We start from the raw sequence: 21862 nt of genomic DNA, 5'->3' as shown, positions 1-21862 counted from the left end.
CTCTGGTGGAAAACACACATGCCTGCCACCCACCATTCCAGGGGATTCTGGCAGATATTCCAGCAACTTCTCAAGTACAAGCAGTGCTATACATTTCAGTATCACTTATGTCTGTGTGTGTATGTGTGTGTGTGTGTGTGTGTGTGTGTGTGTGTGTGTGTTAGTCGCTCAGTCGTGTCTGACTCTTTGCAACTCCACGGACTATAGCCCACCAGGCTCCTCTGTCCATAGGATTCTCCAGGCAAGAATACTGGAGTGGGTTGTCATTCCCTTCTCCAGACGATCTTCCTAACCCAAGGATCGAATCCAGGTTTCTGGCACTGCAGGCAGATTATTTACCACTGAGTCACCTGGGAAGCCCATCACTTACATAAGATGTAATTATACCTGAGAACATTCTGATAAGCACAAAAAACTGGAAAGAATAAAACAATTAAAAACAACAAATGCACTGCCTTTTTGAGGAAAAAGGAAAATGCTTAATAATACAGTTTGTCCCGAAGCAATAAACTATCAAGTTTTGGTATCTGAGTATTTTTAAACATCTCAGAAAATCCTGGAGGACCATGAAGATGAAGGCCAACACATTGAGTCCCAAGACAGAGACACAACTGCGCTGCTGCCACCAACTGTGAGGTTAAAGTCAATGAGACCAGTTGCAAAAAACCAGAATCTCAACTGATAAAAAGTCACTCCCAAACAACAGACTCACTGGCGCCATTGCACAGCATCCAGGACCTGCTGCCCGAGAGACACTGGCCAGCCCTCCCTAGATACCCAGCAGCATCCATCAGAGGAAAGCCATCTGGATGGAGGACAGACAGACACTCAGCTCCCCTCTAGGGCTTCCACATTTCCTCATCTCCTACCTTTCTGACTTTCTAACAGCCTAACTGCCCATGATTGAGAATGTTCTTCAGCCAGTGAGATCCTTAGAAGCCAAGAGCTCGGTGCTCTTTCAACCCTCATGCTAACCTCCCTCTCTTCTCACCACAGGTGGGATTCCCCACCAGGACGCTGGCTTCCTGTCCCTGGGGATAAACTAAGAGGCCCTGAACATAAGGTACCAGCCTCAGCAGAAGGAGCTGGTACAGCCAACATGAAGCTGACAGCGGCAGTCACACACATGGGGATGGGGATGTTGCCATCCATGGAGGAGCATTACTTCCTCCATCATCGACAGCCCTCCATCCCTTTTTTAAAGCCACATTCTGAGGCTGTGGCCTCCCCACTCCCAGATTGCACACCAAGGAAATGAAAATCACTTTTTAAAAACAACAAACTAAAAAAAAATAAAAAATAAAAACAACAAACTCAAGGCTACATGAACAGTGCAACATAAAGTTGGCAGAAAAGCTATGACAAACCTAGTGAAAGGGAAAGTGTCAGTTGCTCAGTCATGTCCAACTCTTTTCGACCCTGTGGACTATAGCCTGCCAGCTCCTCTGTCCATGGAATTCTCCAGGCAAGAATACTGGAGTGGGTAGCCATTCCCTTCTCTAGGGGGATCTTCCCAACCCAGGGACTGAACCCGGGTCTCCCGCATTGCAGGCAGATTCTTTACCATCTGAGCCATCAGAGAAGCCTAGACAGCATATTAAAAAGGAGACATCACTTTGCCGACAAAGGTCCATCTAGTCAAAGCTACAGTTTTTCCAGTAGTCATATACAGATGTGACAGCTGTACCACAAATAAGGCTGAGCACTAAAGAATTGATGCTTTCAAACTGTGGTGCTGGAGAAGACCCTTGAGAGTCCCTTGGACTACAAGGAGATCAAACCAGTCAATCCTAAAGGAAATCAACCCTGAATATTCATTGGAAGGACTGATGCTAAGGCTGAAGCTCCAATCCTTTGGCCACCTGATGTAAAGAGCTGACTCACTGGAAAAGACGCTGATCCTGGGAAAGATTGAAGGCAGGAGGAAAAGGAGGTGGCAGAGGATGAGATGGTTAGATAGCCTCACCAACTCAATGGACATGAATTTGAGGAAACTCTGGAAGACAGTGAAGGACAGAGGAGTCTGGCATGCTATAGTCCATGGAGTTGCATACGGTCTTAGTGACTGATATGACTTAGCAACTGAACGACAACCATAAAGCTGGCAGTCCGTGGCTGTCAGCCAGCCTTTGATTCTTGAGCCCTGAGTCTGCAGGACACCCATGAGAGATGCCCCTTTAAGTGTCACCAACAGACCTTTCAAAGCCTTCAGTCAGGGAGCTAACTCATGGCTAAAGCACCAAGTGTTGGGCCAGGCTTTATCACTGTCCAATTCTATACCTCTGTAGTCAGCAAAAACTCAATCAACTGATTCCAGTTAAAGCAATTTACAGTAAGTATCTGATAAACGTCATTTACCTGGGCACACATGGAGCTGTGCCATGAGCTTGAAGACTCAGCTCTCAGCACACACTTACTTGAAGGGGACGTGGGTGGCTTCCTAAAAGACCGCCGCTCTGCCTTGGGGCCGCTTGCACTCCCTGTGGATATGTCTGGGTGTTCTTCAGGGCTCAGCAAGTACTGGAACTGGACCGTCCCTGACTCCACCTGCTTCACCTATGATGGACCACAATGAGAGAAGTGATGGCTATGCTCCCTCCATCAGTACTGTGTGGTCAGAATAATCCAACCAGGAACATCTGCCCAGTCTTAAAACAATCCGTGTGGATTACCCTCAGTCAAGCGGAAATCAGCAACACTGCTCCAGGTTGAATGCATTCTTACTTAACCTGTGTTATGCTGACTTTTCCTATTTTGAGTTTAAACACATGTAACCACCACCAGCACCAGGTACAGAGCAGCCTCACCACCTAAAACGCTCTCCCATCCTGCACATACCCACATCTAACAATCACTGAACTGCCCTCCACCCCTGTCTTCAGTCCTACAAATGGGGTCTCATGCTATAGAACCCTTGAGACTGGCTTCTTTCACTCCCTGGTAGGAGGATGAGACTCATCTGTGCAGCAGTGTGTAAGCACAGCCATTCTTTTTCATTATCAAGCAGTCTTCTATCGTACCATGTGCCTCAGCGTACTTATCCATTCACCCACTTAGAACATATGGGCTGTTTCCAGCTAGGTTATAAATAGAGCTGCTGGGAACACTGGTGTACATATTTCTGCATGGACATAAGTTCTCATTTCTCCATGTTTCATTTCTCTGAGAGTAGGATTGCTGGGTCATATGGTGCATGTATGCTACACTTTACAGGAAACTGCTAATCTGTGACTTAGTTCTGAACTCTGTATTCCGTTCCATTAGTCTATGTGCCAATGCTTTTACCAACAGCACTTTATCTTGATTACCATAGCTTTAATGAAAGTGTTGAAATTGTGTAGCATGAATCCTCCAACTTAACTGTTCTTTTCAAAATTGTTTTGACCCTTCTAATTCCTTTGTTTTTCTATATAAAGTTGCGAATCAGGGACTTCCCTGGTGGTCCAGTGGTTAAGAATCCACCTGACGATGCGGAGGACATGGGTTCGATCATCCCCGGTCCAGGAAGATCCCACATGCCAACGGGCACCTAAGTCCACGCACCACAACTGCTGAGCCTGCACCCTGAAGCTATAAAGTAGCTCCTGCTCACCGCAACTAGAGAAGGCCCTCGTGCAGCAACAAAGACCCAGTGTAGCCAAAAATTAATTAAAGCTTAGAATCAGCTTGTCTCTATTAAAAAATCATGTAAGGATTTTGATTGAAATTTTATTAGACCTACAGATCAACTTGGGAAGAATTTGTATCTTTATCATGTGAGTCTTCCAATCCATTAAGAAGACCCTCCATTATATTTAGGTCTTCTTTGATTCACCTAAGAGTAATCAATGAGAATAATGACAGGCAGCAAAAGGAATGTTTTATCATTTTCGGCACACAGATCCTGTACATATTTTGTTAGATTTATTTCATTGAGGTGGGGGTGCTTTGTAAATAATACTGCTTTTTAGATTTTGCTTCCAAATTGTATATATTTTGTTAGTATAAAGAAATGTGGCTGATTTTCCATTTGACCTCCTGCTGTGTACTACAATCTCCCTAAACTTCCTGTTTATTCTGAGAGTTTTTGATAAATCCTTCAAGATTTCCTACACAGAAAATCATACTGTTTGCACATAAGAAGAGTTTTGTTCCCTCCTTTCCACTCTCTATGGTTTTCTTTTTTTTTAATTTTGTTTTATCCCTCTATTGTACCGGCTAGAACTTCCCACGCAATGTCAAATAAGATGCTGAATACTATGAGTGGGCATTCTTCACTTGTTCCTGACCTAAGTAAGAGGGAAGTGAAGTCAAGTGAATTCGCTCAGTCATGTCCAACTCTTTGCAACCCCATGGACTGTAGCCCACCAGGCTTCTCCCTCCATGGGATTCTCCAGGCAAGAGTACTGGAGTGGGTTGCCATTTCCTTCTCCAGGGGATCTTCCCGACCCAGGGATTGAACACGGGTCTCCTGCATTCCAGGCAGACGCTTTAAGTAAGAGGGGAAGCATTCAATTTTTCACCATTAAGCATGATTTTTGTAGATACTCTTGATCAAGCTGAGGAAGTTCATCATTATTCCTGTCTGCTCAGTTTTTGTCATAAATGGATGCTGAATTTTGTCAAATGCTTTGCCTGCATCTGTTCTTATTATTCACACGGTTTTCCTTCTTTAGGCTGTTAGAGTGAATTACGTTTTCCAATAGAAATAGCCTTGCATCCCTGGGATAAGCCAGGGTGTATTATTGGTCATGGTGTATTCTTCTTCTTCTATACTGTTGGATGGACTTCCCTGGTGGCTCAGATGGTAAAGCATCTGCCTACGATGTGGGAGACCTGGGTTCAGTCCCTAGGTCGGGAAGATCTCCTGGAGAAAGCAATGGCAACCCACTCCAGTATTCTTGCCTGGAAAATCCCATGGATGGAGGAGCCTGGTAGGCTACAGTCCATGGGGTGGCAAAGAGTCAGACACAACTGAGCGACTTCACTCACTCACACTGTTGGATTCAATTTACTAATATTTTGTTGAGCATTTTGCATCTGAGTTCATGAGGAATATGTACTCATGATTTTCTTTTCGTATACTGTCTTTTTCTGGTTTTGATATCAGGATAATGAAGGTCTTGTTACATAAATTTGGAATTGTTCTCACCTATCTTATTTTCAAGAAGAGAATCTATACAATTGGTATTGTTTTTCCTTTAAACGTTCAGTACAATTTATAGTGAATGAAAGTGAAAGCCACTCAGTAGTGTCCAACTCTTTTCGACCCCATGGACTATGGCCTGCCAGGCTCCTCTGTCCATGGAATTCTCCAAGCAAGAATACTGGAGCGGGTTGCCATGCCCTTTTCCAGATCTTCACAACCCAGGGATTGAACCCAGGTCTCCCACGTTTCAGGTAGATTCCTTACCGTCTGAGCCACCAGGAAGCCCTCTATATTATATATTATAGTGCACAGGCTCGGATATTTCTTTATCAAAAAAAATTTAATGATGAATTCATTATCTATAAAATTATAGGACTACTCAAGTTATAGACTTCATCCTGGGTAAGTTTTGATGGTTTGTTGTTTAAGACAAACTGGTTCATTTCATCTAAATTTTCAAATTTATAGTATTTCCCCTAACATCCTTCCCATACCTGTGTGGTCTGTAGTGGTTATCCTTTCTTCCGGGCCTATTATTAGTCATTTACGTTCTCTCTTTACTTGTTGGAGGCTTGTCAAAGAGTCAGTTTTTTACTTCACTGGCTTTCTCTAGTTTTTCCTCTATTGTTTTCCTGTTTTCGGTTATATTGGTTTCTGCACTTATATTTATTATTGATTTTTCTTTTACTTGCCTTAGGTTTATTTTCTGCTTCTTTTTCTAGTTTCTAAAAGTGGATGATCAGATTATTGACTTGAGACCTTTTTCTGTTCTTATATAAGCACTTTATGCTATAAATTCCCTGTAAATACACTTGAGCTGCAACCTACAAATTTTGATATGTCGTATTTTCACTTTTGTTCAGTTCAAAGTATCTTTTATATTTTCTTAAGGCTTCCTCTCTGACTTATGGATTATTTAGAAATGCATTAATGTTTAAGTGTTTATAGTTTTTTATGCTATCTTTGTTATTGGCTTCTAGTTTAATTCCATTGTGACCACAGAAAATACCTTGTGTAATTTAAATTCTTTTAAAATTACTAAAATTTGTTTTCTGATCAAGGCTATGGTCTTTCTTGGTAAATGTTCCATGTGCACTTGAAGAGAATATATCCTGCCATTGTTGGGTAGACTGTTCTATGAAGGTCATTTAGATCCAGATGCTTCATAATATTGCTCAGTTCTATATACTGGTGATTTTCTATCAGTGTGCTTATACTTTAATCTAAGAGGAGTGCTGAAATCTCCAAATGCAACTGTGAATTTGTCTATTTCTTCTTTCCATTCTATTAGCTCTTTGCATTTTGAACCTCTGTGTTAGATACATACACTTTTGGGATTATATGTCTTTGTGGTGAATTGACTCTTTTATCACAGGTGACATCCCCCTTAATTCCTGGAAATTTCCTTTGCTCTGAAGTCTACTTTGCCTGGTATTAATATAGCTACTCAAGTTTTCTTTTGATTCATGTTTGCACACAATATTTTTCCATCCTTTTGCTTTTGAAGTGAGTTCTTGACAGACAGCACATAGTTGGACCTTGAGATTTTCATGTCACCTGAAAATTTCTGTCCTGAAGTTGGTGCATTCAGACTATTTACATTTCATGTAATTATTGGTGGGTCTGGGTTCAGGACTGTCATTTTATTATGATTTGTTCCTTCTGTTTCTCATTCCTGTTTCCCTTTCCTGCCTTATTTTGAATTATTCCATTTTATCTATCTACTGGGTTTCTTACTGTCTCTTGGTAGCTTATTTTTAGTGACTGCTCTACGGTTTACAATGTAAATAATCTTTTTCACAATCTACTCAAAAATCTATATTTTATTACTTCAAGTGGAATGTAGAAACTTTATCACCTTACAGGTCTCTTTATAGTCCCCTTTATAGCTATCTTACCTATTATACCTACATACCTTAAAAACCCTAACAGACACAGTTATGATTTTTGCTTTAGCCATCAAACCCATTTTAAAGAACTCAAAAGAAGGAGAATAGTGTATTCTATCCATCATTTTCGTTGCTCTTTCTTCATTCCTGATGTACCAAGTTTCCATCTGGTATAATTTCTCTTCTGTCTGAAGAAATTCCTTAAGCAGTTCTCTTAGAGCATCTCTACCTGCCAATGAATTCTCTCAGTTTTAGTTCATCTGAGGATGTCTTTATTTCACCTTCATTCCTGCAGGACAGTTGCTGGAACAGAGTTCTAAGTTCTGGGGTCTTTCTGTTCGTGCTTTTAACATGTTGTTCCATTTCCTTCTGCCTCCATGGTTCCTGCAAGGAACCCACAATATTCAAACTATTGTTTCTCTATAAGTAATGCATCATTTTTCTACTGCTGTCTTCAAGACTTTGTCTTTTTCAGCAGCTTGATTGTGATGTGTCCGAGTGTGGATTTCTTTGCATTTATCTCTGGGTTTTGGACCTCTTCGATCTGTCTTTTGCCAAATCTGAGGAGTTTTCAGCCATCATTTCTTCAGACATTTTTTTCTGCACTGCACTCTTTCCCTCCTACTGGGACTCTGATGACATGGGTGTTAGCCTTTGTGGTCCTGCCCCACAGGTCCCTGAGGCTTCGTCCACTCTCCTCCAATCAACATTCTGTGGTTCAAGTTGAATAAATTCCAATGATTCATCTTCAAATTCATTGATCCTTCTGTCATACTCATTCTGCTATTGAGTTCACCTAGTGAGTACTTTATTTTGGCAATTTTATTTTTCAGTTCTAAACTCTCCATTTGCTTCTTCTTTATCTACCTCTTTGCTGAGACTTTCTATCTTTCCCTTTGGTTCAAAAGTGTTCGCTCTTATTTATTGGATTTTTTTATAATGCCTGTTTTAAAGGCTTTGTCTGATAATTCCAACATTTGTGTCATCTCAGTATTACTGCTTGTTGAATGTCTTTCCCCTGCAAGTTGAGGTTTTCCTGCTTGTTTGTCAATTAAGTATACACTGTATCATGGACATTCTGAATATCAATTTATAAGATTCTCTTTTATATATCACATTATAAGAATCTCTTTTAAAGTTTATGGAGAATGCTGATATTTTTGCTGGGTCAGAAATCAGCCCAGCTGGATTCAAGCCCCAGTTTCCAAGCAGCCTCCTGTGGTTGGTGGTTTCAACATCAGTCACATCCTCAAAGCCTGGGCAGGGCTCCTCAGTCCTCTCCTAGCCATGACGCATACAGGGGCAACTCTGTCCACAGTCCAGTTCTCAAAGTCTGCCATACGTTGTTAGGGTCAGATTCAGGCACATGAAGCTGGGGGTAAACTTAGCATTTCTTAAACAACTTTACAGGGGACTTTCCAAGATCCTCCCTCTCCAGATCCCCCTTGTTGTTGTTGTTGTTCGGTCATTAAGTCATGTTCAACTCTTTGCAACCCCATGGACTGCAGCACACCAGGCTTCCCCGTCTTTCACTATCTCCCAGAGTCTGCTCAAATTCCTGTCCATTGAGTTGGTGGTGCTATCTAACCATCTCATCCTATGCCACTCCCTTCTCCTTTTGTCCTCAATCTTTCCCAGCATCAGGGTCTTCTCCAATGAGTTGGCTCTTCACATCAGGTGGCCAAAGTATTAGAGCTTCAGCTTCAGCATCAGTCCTTCCAATGAACATTCAAGTTGATTTCCTTTGGGATTGACTGGTTTGATCTCTTTGGAGTCCAAGGGACTCCAGATCCCACTAGTTCTTTTCAATTCTCAAGGGTTCCCCTTCCAATCCTCTGGTAAGACCCCACTGGGCTGCAAGCCTCTGGCAACAGTACCTGAATGCAAGGTCAAGCAGTGCAAGGAAGTGGGGAGAGGGCAGAGTGTGGTTGCTTTTTCAGTGCAAGAGTGTATAAAAGAGCTTATGTTCTCATCTATCATTATTATAAGTCAGTATATAATTTCTAAAATTGATAAACTAAGAAGTAGTAGTAGAAACATATTATTTACAAAACAAGGTAAATACCATATGTCACAGCTAAGAATTTAAACTGGCTACCTCTGGAGATATTAACTTCTTTAAAGACAACTATTTGCTTGAGGGAAGAATACAGGAGCTGTTTAAGAAGGAAAACATAAACATAATATACTATTTACCTTCACAGTAAATAACACTGAAATAATCTTAATAACATAAACCCCAAAATTTACTTATTAAAAAAATTATGGGATGTTTATAGTATGTATCTTTCTTTTTAGTAATATCTGTCAGTCCCGATCAACTGTAAATTCCACAGGATTAGAGAGTTTTCCTAGAGTAGATACAGGTGCTCAGTAAACATTCACTGAGTGAATGAATAAGAAACAGAATTGACTGGTGCCCAGGCAGAGACCAGGCTTACCTAGGAGTCCACCCTTCTGATGTGGTTATGCACTGCGACACGAGATGAGAAACAGGAAGACGCAAAACAGCGCCTTTAGAAAGCAGGAGAATGAATAGAGTTTGAGATCAGTGGCAGTTTATTATTTTACTTAATCATATCTGTTTACAGTAGTGGTCTTCAACTGGGGGCAATTCTGCCCACAGAAGAACACATTCAGCCATGTCTATGAACATCTGGGCTCTCTACACATGGACATCACCAGATGGTCAACACCAAAATCAGATTGATCATATTCTTTGCAGCCAAAGATGGAGAAGCTCTATACAGTCAGCAAAAACAAGACTGGGAGCTGACTACAGCTCAGATCATGAACTCCTTATTGCCAAATTCAGACTTAAATTGAAGAAAGTAGGGAAAACCACTAGACCATTTAGGTATGACCTAAATCAAATCCCTTATGATTATACAGTGGAAGTGAGAAATAGATTTAAGGGACTAAATCTGATAGACAAGTGCCTGATGAACTATGGACTGAGGTTCATGACACTGTACAGGAGACAAGAATCAAAACCATCCCCATGGAAAAGAAATGCAAAAAACCAAAATGGCTGTCTCAGGAGGCCTTACAAATAGCTGTGAAAAGAAGAGAAGTGAAAAGCAAAGGAGAAAAGGAAAAATATAAACATCTGAATGCAGACTTCCAAAGAATAGCAAGAAGAGATAAGAAAGCCTTCTTCAGCGATCAATGCAAAGAAATAGAGGAAAACAACAGAATGGGAAAGACTAGAGATCTCTTCAAGAAAATTAAAGATACCAAGGGAACATTTCATGCAAAGATGGGCTCGATAAAGGACAGATATGGTATGGACCTAACAGAAGCAAAAGATATTAAGGAGAGGTGGCAAGAATACACAGAAGAACTGTACAAAGAAGATCTTCATGACCCAGATAATCACGATGGTGTGATCACTCACCTAGAGCTAGACATCCTGGAATGTGAAGTCAAGTGGGCCTTAGAAAGCATCACTACGAACAAAGCTAGTGGAGATGATGGAATTCCAGTTGAGCTATTTCAAATCCTGAAAGATGATGCTGTGAAAGTGCTGCACTCGATGCCAGCAAATTTGGAAAACTCAGCAGTGGCCACAGGACTGGAAAAGGTCAGTTTTCATTCCAATCCCAAAGAAAGGCAATGCCAAAGAATACTTAAACTACCACACAATTGCACTCACCTCACACGCTAGTAAAGTAATGCTCAAAATTCTCCAAGCCAGGCTTCAGCAATATGTGAACCATGAACTTTCGGATGTTCAAGGTGGTTTTAGAAAAGGCAGAGGAACCAGAGATCAAATTGCCAACATCTGCTGGATCATGGAAAAAGCAAGAGAGTTCCAGAAAAACATCTATTTCTGCTTTCTTGACTATGCCAAAGCCTTTGACTGTGTGGATCACAATCAACTGTGGAAAATTCTGAAAGGGATGGGAATATCACCTGACCTGCCTCTTGAGAAACCTATATGCAGGTCAGGAAGCAACAGTTAGAACTGGACATGGAACAACAGACTGGTTCCAAAGAGGAAAAGGAGTACGTCAAGGCTGTATATTGTCACTCTGCTTATTTAACTTCCATGCAGAGTACATCATGAGAAACGCTGGGCTGGAAGAAGCACAAGCTGGAATCAAGATTGCCGGGAGAAATATCAATAACCTCAGATATGCAGATGACACCACCCTTATGGCAGAAAGTGAAGAGGAACTAAAAAGCCTCTTGATGAAAGTGAAAGAGGAGAGTGAAAAAGTTGGCTTCAAGCTCAACATTCAGAAAACGAAGATCATGGCATCTGGTCCCATCACTTCATGGGAAATCGATGGAGAAACAGTGGAAACAGTGTCAGACTTTATCTTTGGGGGCTCCAAAATTACAGCAGATGGTGACTGCAGCCATGAAATTAAAAGACGCTTACTTCCTGGAAGGGAAGTTATGACCAACCTAGATAGCATATTGAAAAGCAGAGACATTACTTTGCCAACAGAGGTCCGTCTAGTCAAAGCTATGGTTTTTCCAGTGGTCATGTATGGATATGAGAGTTGGACTGTAAAGAAAGCTGAGTGCCGAAGAATTGATGCTTTTGAACTGTGGTGTTAAGAAGACTCTTGAGAGTCCCATGGACTGCAAGGAGATCCAACCAGTCCATTCTAAAGATCAGGCCTGGGTGTTCTTTGGAAGGAATGATGCTAAAGCTGAAGCTCCAGTACTTTGGCCACCTCATGTGAAGAGTTGACTCATTGGAAAAGACTCTGATGCTGGGAGGGATTGGGGGCAGGAGGAAAAGCGGATGACAGAGGATGAGATGGCTGGATGGCGTCACGGATTCGATGGACGTGAGTTTGAGTGATCTCCAGGAGTTGATGATGGACAGGGAGGCCTGGCGTGCTGCGATTCATGGGGTCGCAAAGAGTCGGACTCAACTGAGCAACTGAACTGAACTGAACTGGGGTGGGGGAGCACTACTGCCTCTAGTGGGTGGAGGCCAGCAATGCAGTTGGACATCCTCCAGGGCAGTGCCTGGGACAGACCCACAGCAAAGAACAGTCTGGCCCCAAATGCTGACAGTGCTGAGTGGAGAAACCCTGATTAGAAGTGATATTCCTCATGGAAGGTGATGGTATTTGATACATTTGTGACCTTGAGATAGTCCAACCTTCACAACACTTATGTTCCAATATAGTTTACACACTTAAAAAGCAAAGGAAATGTAGTGGACATGAGAAGGCTAAAAGTAAACAGAATAAGGATTTATTCACATAGGTACGTACACAGCAAAAGAGAATGAGAATACGGCAGTAGCTTCAGGATTTCTAATGGCAAGTTTATAATAAGGGCTGAAACCAGACCATGTGGGAATGCAGCAAAATGTGGTCCTGTAATGAGGGACATTCCTATAATAAGAGAAGCTGCATGACCAGCTGCTCGCTGATTCAGGTCCCCAAGGCATGATCCACATCATAAATAACAACACTGGATCTGATGCTTGTCACTGGAGTCAGCACACGAATGACATACCGAAATAACAGGTATGGTCCTTTACCCAAGAAAAATGAGCCAATTGAGTCCTAGAAGGCTACCATTTGATCTGCTGAGACAGGACAGGCGTATTTCAGGAATGTCAGCAAAAGAATAAAACACACACCCAGGCAGAAACCCTGCCATGACCCATTAGTGTCAGAAGGACCCAGACGTCAGCCAGAGCAGGGATGTCACCCAGCATCTGTGTCCCGGGGTCCCTGCTCCCCACCCTGCAGGACTGCCAACAGGCCAGGGGAGCCCACGGGGTGAGACCCACACACAAACATGCTTCCACGGGCCCTGCCCCACTTCTGTTTACTTTCTACAGTGGGGATCAGAGAAAGTTTCATTTCAAAATGGATTTATTTAAGTTCTGCTGTGGTCCCTCCCCTCTGGACACAGCTAGAGAGAGTCGAGGTTGAGTGAGCATAAGTCATGAGCCACAAAGACCAGCCAGGGGGATGCCAAGTGCCCAGCTCCCACTCCAGCCTTGTGCACATGAGACACAGCCTCCAGTGTGCAAACATTTCAAGAGGGCTTGTTTATAAGGGAACCCTCCTCTACTGCTGGTGGGAATAAAGCTGATGGAGCCACTGTGGAAAACAGTACAGAGGTGCCTCAGACAGCTGAAAATGGAATTACTATATGATCCAGCACTTCCACTCCTGGGCAAACATATGGAGAAAACTGTAATTCAAAAAGATACACGTATCCCTATGTTCATAGCAGCACTATTCACAACAGCCCGGACACAGAAACCTAAATGTCCAGCCACAGAGGTGTGGATAAAGACGACGTGGCACATATACACAGCGGAACAGTACTCAGGCTTGAAAAAGAATGGAATAACGCCATCTGCTACCCCATGGCTGCAACTAGAGATGATCATACTAAGTGAAGAAAGACAGAAAGAGTAAGACTAATGCCATATGATATCACTTACATGTGGAATCCAAACTATGACACAAATGAGCTTACCTATGAAACAGAATCACAAAACAGAGAACAGACTTGTGATTGGTGGGGGATGGGTGGAGGGAAGGACTGGGAGTTTAGGGTTAGCAGATGCGACTGATACATATAAAATGGATAAACAACAAGGTCCTACTGAGTAGCACAGGGAACTATATTCAGTGCTGCTGTTGTTGCTAAGTCACTTCAGTCATGTCCGACTCTATGCCACCCCATAGACGGCAGCCCACCAGGCTCCCTGGGATTCTCCAGGCAAGAACACTGGAGTGGGTTGCCATTTCCTTCTCCAATGCATGAAAGTGAAAAGTGAAAGCGAAGTTGTTCAGCCGTGTCTGACTCCTAGCGATCCCATGGACTGCAGCCTACCAGGCTCCTCCAGCCATGGGATTTTCCAGGCAAGAGTACTGGAGTGGGTTGCCATTGCCTTCTCCTACTATATTCAGTATTCTGTGATAAACCATAGTGGAAAAGAATGTGCAAAACAATGTATATATATGTGTAACCAAGTCACTTTGCTATATGGCAGTAATTAATACAATATTGTAATTAAACTATATTTCAATAAAAAATAATTTTTAAAAAAAGAGGGCATTTTAAAAAGCACAGAAGTGGATCTCGTGGCTCTCTGTGTAAAAATAAGAGGCACAGGCCACCTTGAGAAATGGATACATAAGCAGGGGCACAATAAGACCCCAGAAAAAACACCACCTTCAGGGAGGTCAAAGTGAAAGTGAAGTCGCTCAGTCATGTCCAACTCTTTGCGACCCGTGGACTGTAGCCCACCAGGCTCCTCTGTCCATGGGATTCTCTGGGCAAGAATACTGGAGTGGATTGCCATTTCCTTCTCCAGGGGATCTTCCCGACCCAGGGATCGAACCCAGGTCTCCAGCATTGCAGGCAGACGCTTTAACCTCTGAGCCACCAGGGAAGCCCACAAAACTGATTATAATTCAGCAGTCACATTTATATTTTTTCTTTTTTTAATTTTTTTTTTATCTTGCCATCATTTTTTAGTCATTTTTTTTAATTTGTTTTTAGTCAAAGGATAACTGCTTTACAATACTGTGTTGTTTTCTGCCATACATACAATCAGCTATAGGTATACATATGTCCCCTCTCTCTTGAACCCCTTCTCCCACCTCCCATTCCATCCCACCCCTCTAGGTTGTCACAGAGCACCAGGTTTGAGCTCCCTGTGTCCTACAGCAAATTGCCACTGGCTATCTATTTTGCATATGGTAATGTGTGTTTCTGATTATGACTCAGCAATCATACTTATTTTTTTAAGGGCAAATCTGTGACCTGAAAAAATACTGCTCATGAAACACTGACAAACGTTATTTGTCAGCTCTGCTGTTGAAAATGCATGAACTTGATAGAAGCATGTAGAAAGCAATCACACTTATGGGGTCTCTAACATTTACCTCTTCGGAGCTCATGCTGGCTGGGGGTACCTTATAGACCAGACAGTGCGAAGGGTTGGACTGGATGCCACCCTGGAGAGGTAACATCACCCGCCCGGAGCCGGCTTCCAGCGAGGGGTTCCAGACAGCCCAGCGAACCATGTGCATACATGCCAGGCTGGACAAGGAGGTGAGTGAAGCTGCCTGGAATGGAAGCAAAGCATATGGGTCATAGGTTGTCACCAAACCCACATGGGTGGGGGAATCAACAGTGCTTTCCCGGGAAAATCTCACCACGGGGCAGCTCAGCAAGGCAGGGGGTCATCACGAAAAGAAGGCCCACCACAGAGGAGGATGTGGCACCACATCGGTGGCTCAGAGTGGGCAGGGAAGCCAGCCTCTGATTCTGAGACCCTCCCTGCCCCCGCCCCAGTGTAACCAGGACCCTCCTGAAGACCAACATTGCCTTTATGATTCCTCCTCTTTCACAAGATCTTTATACAGGCTTCCTTTTCTTGCTTTTTAGGAATATAGTTTCTTTACAATGTCTTGTTAGTTTCTGCTATACAACAAAGTGAACCAGCTACATGTATACATGTATCCCTTCCCTCTAGGGCCTCCCTCCCCTCGCCCCATCCCACACCTCGAGATCATCACAGAGCTCACACTGGGCTGAGCTCCCTGTGCTCTACAGCAAGTCCCCACCAGCTGCGCATTTCACACATGGTGGCGTCTATATGTCAATGCCACTCTCCCGGTTTGCCCCACCCTCCCTCCCCCAGCCCGTGTCCACAGGACCACTCTCTAGTCTGTGTCTCTATTTCTGCTTTGCAAATAGGTTCATCTGAACCCTTTTTCTAGATTCCACATATATGCATTAATATACAATATTTGTTTTTCCTTCTGACTTACTGCACTCTGTATGACAGACTCTAGGTCCATCCACGTCTCTACAAATGACCTAATTTCATTCCTTTTACTGACTGAGTAATATTCCATTGTATACATGTACCACATCTTCTGCAGGTTTTCAAACACTCTGCACTTCAACATCCACCCAGATCCATGAATAAAACACCAAGAATGGCACTTTGTGTTAGTAATGAGACACCTCATAAAATAATGAAGAATATACATGCACATTCCATTTAGGGTTTTAGCACACACTTTCTCCAGCCAAGTTTCAGCTCCTCATTGTATGTTCTATGTATATAGCTTGTATGTAACTAGGAAATTACCCAGGCCAAATGTTTCATGCTGTACCTTCTTTCACTGACTCTATCACTGGCCAGATGAAAGGGAGGACAATGCTAGGACGCCCCTCCCCAGAATTAGCCTCCACCTTCAGACAAAGCCATTTTCACAAATATGGTTTCAAGGCTTGAGTCAGTGGTATTTTAAAGAAACCACTTTCGTCCATTATTCAAAAGGAAACAAGAATAAAGTGGAACTCGGAGTGGGTCCTGGTCAGGTCCTGACCTTCCTGCTCAGCTGGGCAACAAGACTCATGATCTACCCACTTATGGCAGCTCCAGAGACACTGGCTCATTCCCTGGCAGAAGACATATCAGTACCCCCAGGAAGGCCATTTCCCAACCAGAGGCCACTGGGCACATGACAACAGCGGGTAAGATGGGAGCCCGGGAACAGCGCTTTCCACCCCAAGAGCCCAGTAGCATCAACCAAAGTCAGACTGACAGCCCAGACTCGGGGCAGCAGCCACACCCACCTCCAACCAAGATTCCCAGCCTCCCTGGGGATGTCGGGGAGAAGCCACCTGAAGGCAGCAGGTGTGAAATGGAACATGGTCGTGAGAAGGCTGGGGCCTGGACCTGGGACCTGAGACCCTTGGCTGCAGCGCTTACATCTGGACATACCTCTCCTCCAGCAACAAAATACAAAGAAACTATAAGGGACTAAAAAACAGCTGCATGCATGCACAGTTGGGGCAAATTATAGACTAGATACAAAAAGACCAAAAACCCAACTGCCACTTGCAAAACGCCAGGAGCAAAAACAGGGTACTACTCACGCCCCTTGCACACACCACCACCAAGGGGTGAGCAAACCACCACCAAGGGGTGAGCAAACCACCTAAGCCACTCCTCCAGCCTGACCCCTAGACCTGCTCTGACCCTCACCCCATAAAATGAACCAGCTCACCCGGTCCTTGGGGAACAAGCAAGAGAAATTGTTGCTTGTTCTCACTCCCGTGCAACCAGCCAAAACCACAATAAAGCTTTGCCTGGATTTCCTGTCTGGTCTCTGATCAATTTCTATTGATCAGGGAAGGCCAAGAACCTTGATCAGTACCGAACTAAGCATCTTCCTCCTGAACTCAGCATCTTCCTCCACACCCATGGGCACTGGAGAGCAAAGGACTGGATGGTTCCTTACCAACAGCCCTCCATCCCTCTTGACCACCAACCACGTGAGCTAACCCAGCAGCCCTCCAACTCAGGCCGTGGTCACAGGGAAGCAGACAGCCTGCAAGGAGAGGGTCTCAGACTCTCAAAAGGAGTGAAAGCCAAGACTTGTCTGCAATGGTCCCCAGGAAAGGGGAGGGTCCCCAAGGAAAGGCGATGCCAATGGGAATCCTTTGACCTGAGTTGTGTCTGGGACCACGGAGCCCAGGAAGGCTCTAGCAGTGTGCCCTGGGCTCCCAACAGACCCTGGATGGATTGACTGGACACAAGTGAGTCGTGTGTCACTGTCACAGCCAGGACTTGAGTGCACTCAGGTTCAAGGCAGATGGCACATACACACACAAGGACTCTGGCTGGAATCCAACACATGAATTGACGGTCAACTGCGTGAGACCTCAGCAGAGGGTGTGTGCACACAATACGGAACAGGAAGCGCTGGGACTTCCCTGGCGGTTCAGAGGTTGAAAGTCCACACTTCCACTGCCGGGGGTGTGGGTTCGATCCCTGGTTGGGGAACTAAGCAGTGGGGCGGAGAGAACAGGAAGTTCAAGTTTCATCCAAGTCGGTCTTTCCAGACTGCTCCAGATGACAGCCCATCCCATCACTTCCTTTGTATCCATGTGGGGAACATCCAGAATCAGTGTCTGCCTGTGAATTAACCTCTCTTTCCTGAGGCCCCCTTGTAACTGGACCTCAAACCACCCACTTCAGCCTCTTCTGATTCTTTACTGGAGCCAAACCCATTTCAGACCACGGGTTAGGATTCTGCCGTGTTCTGCACAGTCACAGGGCTGAGCAGGGGTTTGGGTCAATTCAATGAGCAAAACCCCACATCCTGGAAACACAAGCCAAGAACCAACCAAGTAAGAATCCTAAGTGTGAGTCTGTGTGCCGCACTTCCAGTGTCAAATATGCACTTCTGATGTCTGTCAAATATACAGAGGGCACCTGCCCTTCCCATCCCTCAGCCGCGTGACAGAATAAAACGGCCCTGAGCAACCACAGTGTTATCAGCGAAAAGCTGCTAAAAAAAATCCACTGCTTTTTAAAAAATAAACGATACAGGCTTCCCTGATGGTCTAGTGGCTAAGACGCCATGCTACCAATGCAGGGGGGCCCCAGGTTCAATCCCTCATCAGGGACCTAGATCCCACCTGCCACAACTAAAGTCCTGCAGGCTCCAAAGAAAATAGATAACCCCATGTACTGCAACTTAGACCCAGTGCAGCCAACTAGATAAATAAAGGAGAAAAAGTTTAACAGCCAAATTAAGGAATACCATCACAATATATTAAAAATAAAAATACTAAATGTATTCACAAAACTGGCCAGAGGAAAAATCTATAAGGACTCAGCGATACCTATACTACTTTTGTAAATAGCCATCTCCCCCAAATTCATAAGTTTACTACAGGATCAAAGTTAAAATAAAACTCATGCCCCCGGTTTCATGCTATTTGTGCCAGTCCCTTCTGGCTTAACCTCTCAAAAGCAGCAACCGATCCCCAGCTTCCTAGTTTCATGCTTTCTGTTGATTTTCTTGTCCTTGGTCTATACAGTGTTTCTCTGTGTGAAGCAGATGTCAGATAAACAAATAGCCACTTCCCACAATTTGTTTCAACATCTCTAACAAGAAGGGAGAGTTATGGCTCACTCCGTCAGCGAAACAACAGCTTGGTGGCAATCCACTGACCCTTTATTAGTCTGTACTCTCTCCCAACAGGCCAGGGTGATGCCTGAAAACAAGACCCTCCCTAAGCCCACACTCCCAACTCCCACCCCCAGCTCAAGGACAAGGCCAGGTGCAGCCAAGCAGGTGGGCAGAGCAAGAGTGGTATTTCATCCGTCAACGTGACAAACCTCTTCCTGTCTGTGAATCTAGTGGGTGAGATCAAATCTGTTACTTTAAAGTATCTTATTCTGTCAAAGTAGGTTTGATTTCATGCAAATTGTAAAAAAAAAAAAAAAAAAAAAAAAACCCACACACACACATTGAATTGTTCCCATTCACATTTTCAGTTACAGTAGAAGACAACACACAAAAGGCCAAAGGAATACACTTGGCTCACCAGTCAGGTTTGCCATGGAACAGAAGTGCATGCTGACATTCACCAGGCATGGGGCACACAGAACATGGACATTTGACCCCTGGAGATGCTGCAACTCAAGGTCCCCAGAACAGACTGAACGGTGGCTCCCAAAAGGCATGTCCACTCCCCAACCCCTGGACTCTGTGACTGTGACCTTATTCAGAGAAAAGGCCCACGCAGAGGTAACTGAGTACCATGAGATGATGAGACCTAGTGATCCAGGGAGGCCCTAAACCCAGTAACAGGTGTTTAGACAAAAGCAGGACAGAGAGAGACCTGAGACAGAAAAACAGAGGGAGACGCACAGATGGAAGGTCATGTGAAGACAGAAGCAGGGGCTGGAGCAATGCTGTCGAAGCCCAGGAATGAAACCTAGGAGAGGCAGGAAGGATGGTCCCTGGAGCATTTGGAGGGAGCAAGCCCCTCCCGATGCCTCGATTTTGGCCAAATGGAATCGATTCTGGATCCAGGACTGTGAGAGAATAGGTATCTGCTATTTTAAGCCAAGTCGTTCGGGGAAGTCTGTTCAGGCCACCCCAGGAGACTGAGGGAGGGGCTCCTCTTGGCCTCTGTCCCCAGACCAGGTCAGAACTCCCCTCGAGGCAGGTAAACATTTCTGGATGTTTCACAAGGTTGACTACTGTCTAGATCTTCAGCGAGAACTTTCTCCTCCTGGCGGGGCCTCGTGTCACCTGCTGAGCCCCCTCCATGCCAGCTCTGGGTACCACAGTCCAAAGCCCAGAAACACATTGCAGAGGTGATGGGGCACCCATGGGTGGGGGCTCCCCTGGCCTAAGGCCACCTCCAGAGACAGAATTGACCCCCCTCAATGGGGGCGGCCACACCAGGGCCCCTGATGAACACAAACAAGAAAAGCAAACTGCGATGTCAGAAGGTGTCCAAACATCCCCAACAGCAGGCCCATCGCAGGATGGGAGGCAGGGGATAAGAGAGCTGAGAGACAGAGAGAGATTTAGGAACCTTGGGACAGATAGAGGAGCTGGGCAGAAGGCAGCCCAGCCCAGGTGGGCACAGGCCCCTTCTGAGGTGTCCACCACATGCCCACGTGACCCTCCGCACAGCTCACAAATGCCAACCACAGAGGGGTTGCAGCCGCCCACAGAGGGTGGGCCCAGGCCTGACCCCAGCAGCACAGACCAAGATGCTTCCAGCCACATGGAAGCCAGGCTGGCCCACATGGGCAGCTGGCAACTCTGGAGTCTCAGGGCTGGGCCACCGGTAACACCTAAGGTTAAGGTGACTGTTTCCATGTCCTCCTTATAGCACCCTGGGTGCCTGACCACTGAGAACTTCACAAGGCCTGAGAGCCTGAAACCCATCCAAGAGGCAGAGTTAGAAAAGAAACGGGCACTTAGGACCAGGGTCTCTGTCCTCCTTCCTGCCAAGGAGCACAAGGCCCCCAGGACCACCAGGCAAAGAGAAGGCTCACTGACCACATACCATCAGCCCAAAGTCATTCCTTCCAGAAATGGATTGATTATATGCCAAAACCTTTTTCAAACTAGACACATAGTGAACTCAGCAGCTGCTGCAGAATAATTTCCTCCCCACACATCCAGGCTGGAAAAGGAAACCTAAGGACGTGTAATTAAAGTCGTTTAATCTGCTCGTATACGACACAGTATACGCAGAGTCACTTAAAAGCACAGTAATCACTTGGCAGGCAATATTTTCATTTCCTTCTATGGAGTACAGTAATTACTTTTAAACATACACATGTGCAATGAAAAACAATGGGGTATGGTTTTAAGGAAGTTCTACAACCTAGAATTACTCTGCATGCTGGCTAAAGGACTCGTAACACTCTAGTCCTCTTTGGAAAAAAGAGTATCAACTCAACAAACCTTGAAAGGAGTTAACAGGGAAACCATCATGAGTTGGGCTGGGAGTGGTGAGGTAGACAGGTGGGCAACCTCTTGCCCTTCAGAGTCTGGAGCCCAGAGACTAGCATGTGGCTACCCCAGGGCCTTTGCATTTGCTTCTCCAGAGAACCTGTGCCTGGGTCTGCTTCCCTCCCCGTATCTCCCACTGGGTCCTACAGAGCCAGTGACAATGGGGCTCAGGCTTGGCAACCTGGCATCCCTTCCCATGGGCATGGCCCCTCTACTCCACAGAGCTGTGACCTCAGTGCAGGGAACTCCACAGCCTGGGATGTAAGTGTAGCAACTACCCCTGGGAATGAAAGCCAGTCCTAGTTTTTCTATGAAGGGCTCCTAGGGGTCTCAGGAGAAGGCCTGCACTGGGGGAAGAATTAAAGCTGCCCACAGCCTACAGCACTCCACCCCTAGAGCACCAAGAAATTCCGAGCACAGTGAGAGGGGAATGGACAACACAGAAACACTCAGGGCAGGCGTGGGGGACACAGAGGAGAGGGTCGAGGGGAGCAGCCCCAAGGTCAGCCAGGCAGAAGCTGTGCAGAGCACACAAGACCTGAAAGAAGTGG

General features: G+C 44.9%; 1 protein-coding gene across 1 annotated transcript in view; it reads right to left on the bottom strand.

The window, feature by feature from the left end:
- The window catches only part of NPHP4 (nephrocystin 4), a 138389-nt gene that overhangs the window by 72753 nt on the left and 43774 nt on the right, over positions 1-21862 (bottom strand). The window contains exons 9-10 of the mRNA XM_052653950.1: positions 14904-15086; positions 2418-2556 (exon numbers count right to left, since the gene is read on the bottom strand). Of these exons, the coding sequence (XP_052509910.1) occupies positions 2418-2556; positions 14904-15086 (322 nt within the window). The remainder of the gene's footprint in view (positions 1-2417; positions 2557-14903; positions 15087-21862) is intronic.

Source organism: Budorcas taxicolor, chromosome 16, assembly GCF_023091745.1.
Source record: "Budorcas taxicolor isolate Tak-1 chromosome 16, Takin1.1, whole genome shotgun sequence".
Lineage (NCBI taxonomy): Eukaryota > Metazoa > Chordata > Mammalia > Artiodactyla > Bovidae > Budorcas > Budorcas taxicolor.
This window is presented reverse-complemented; position numbering and strand designations above follow the sequence as displayed.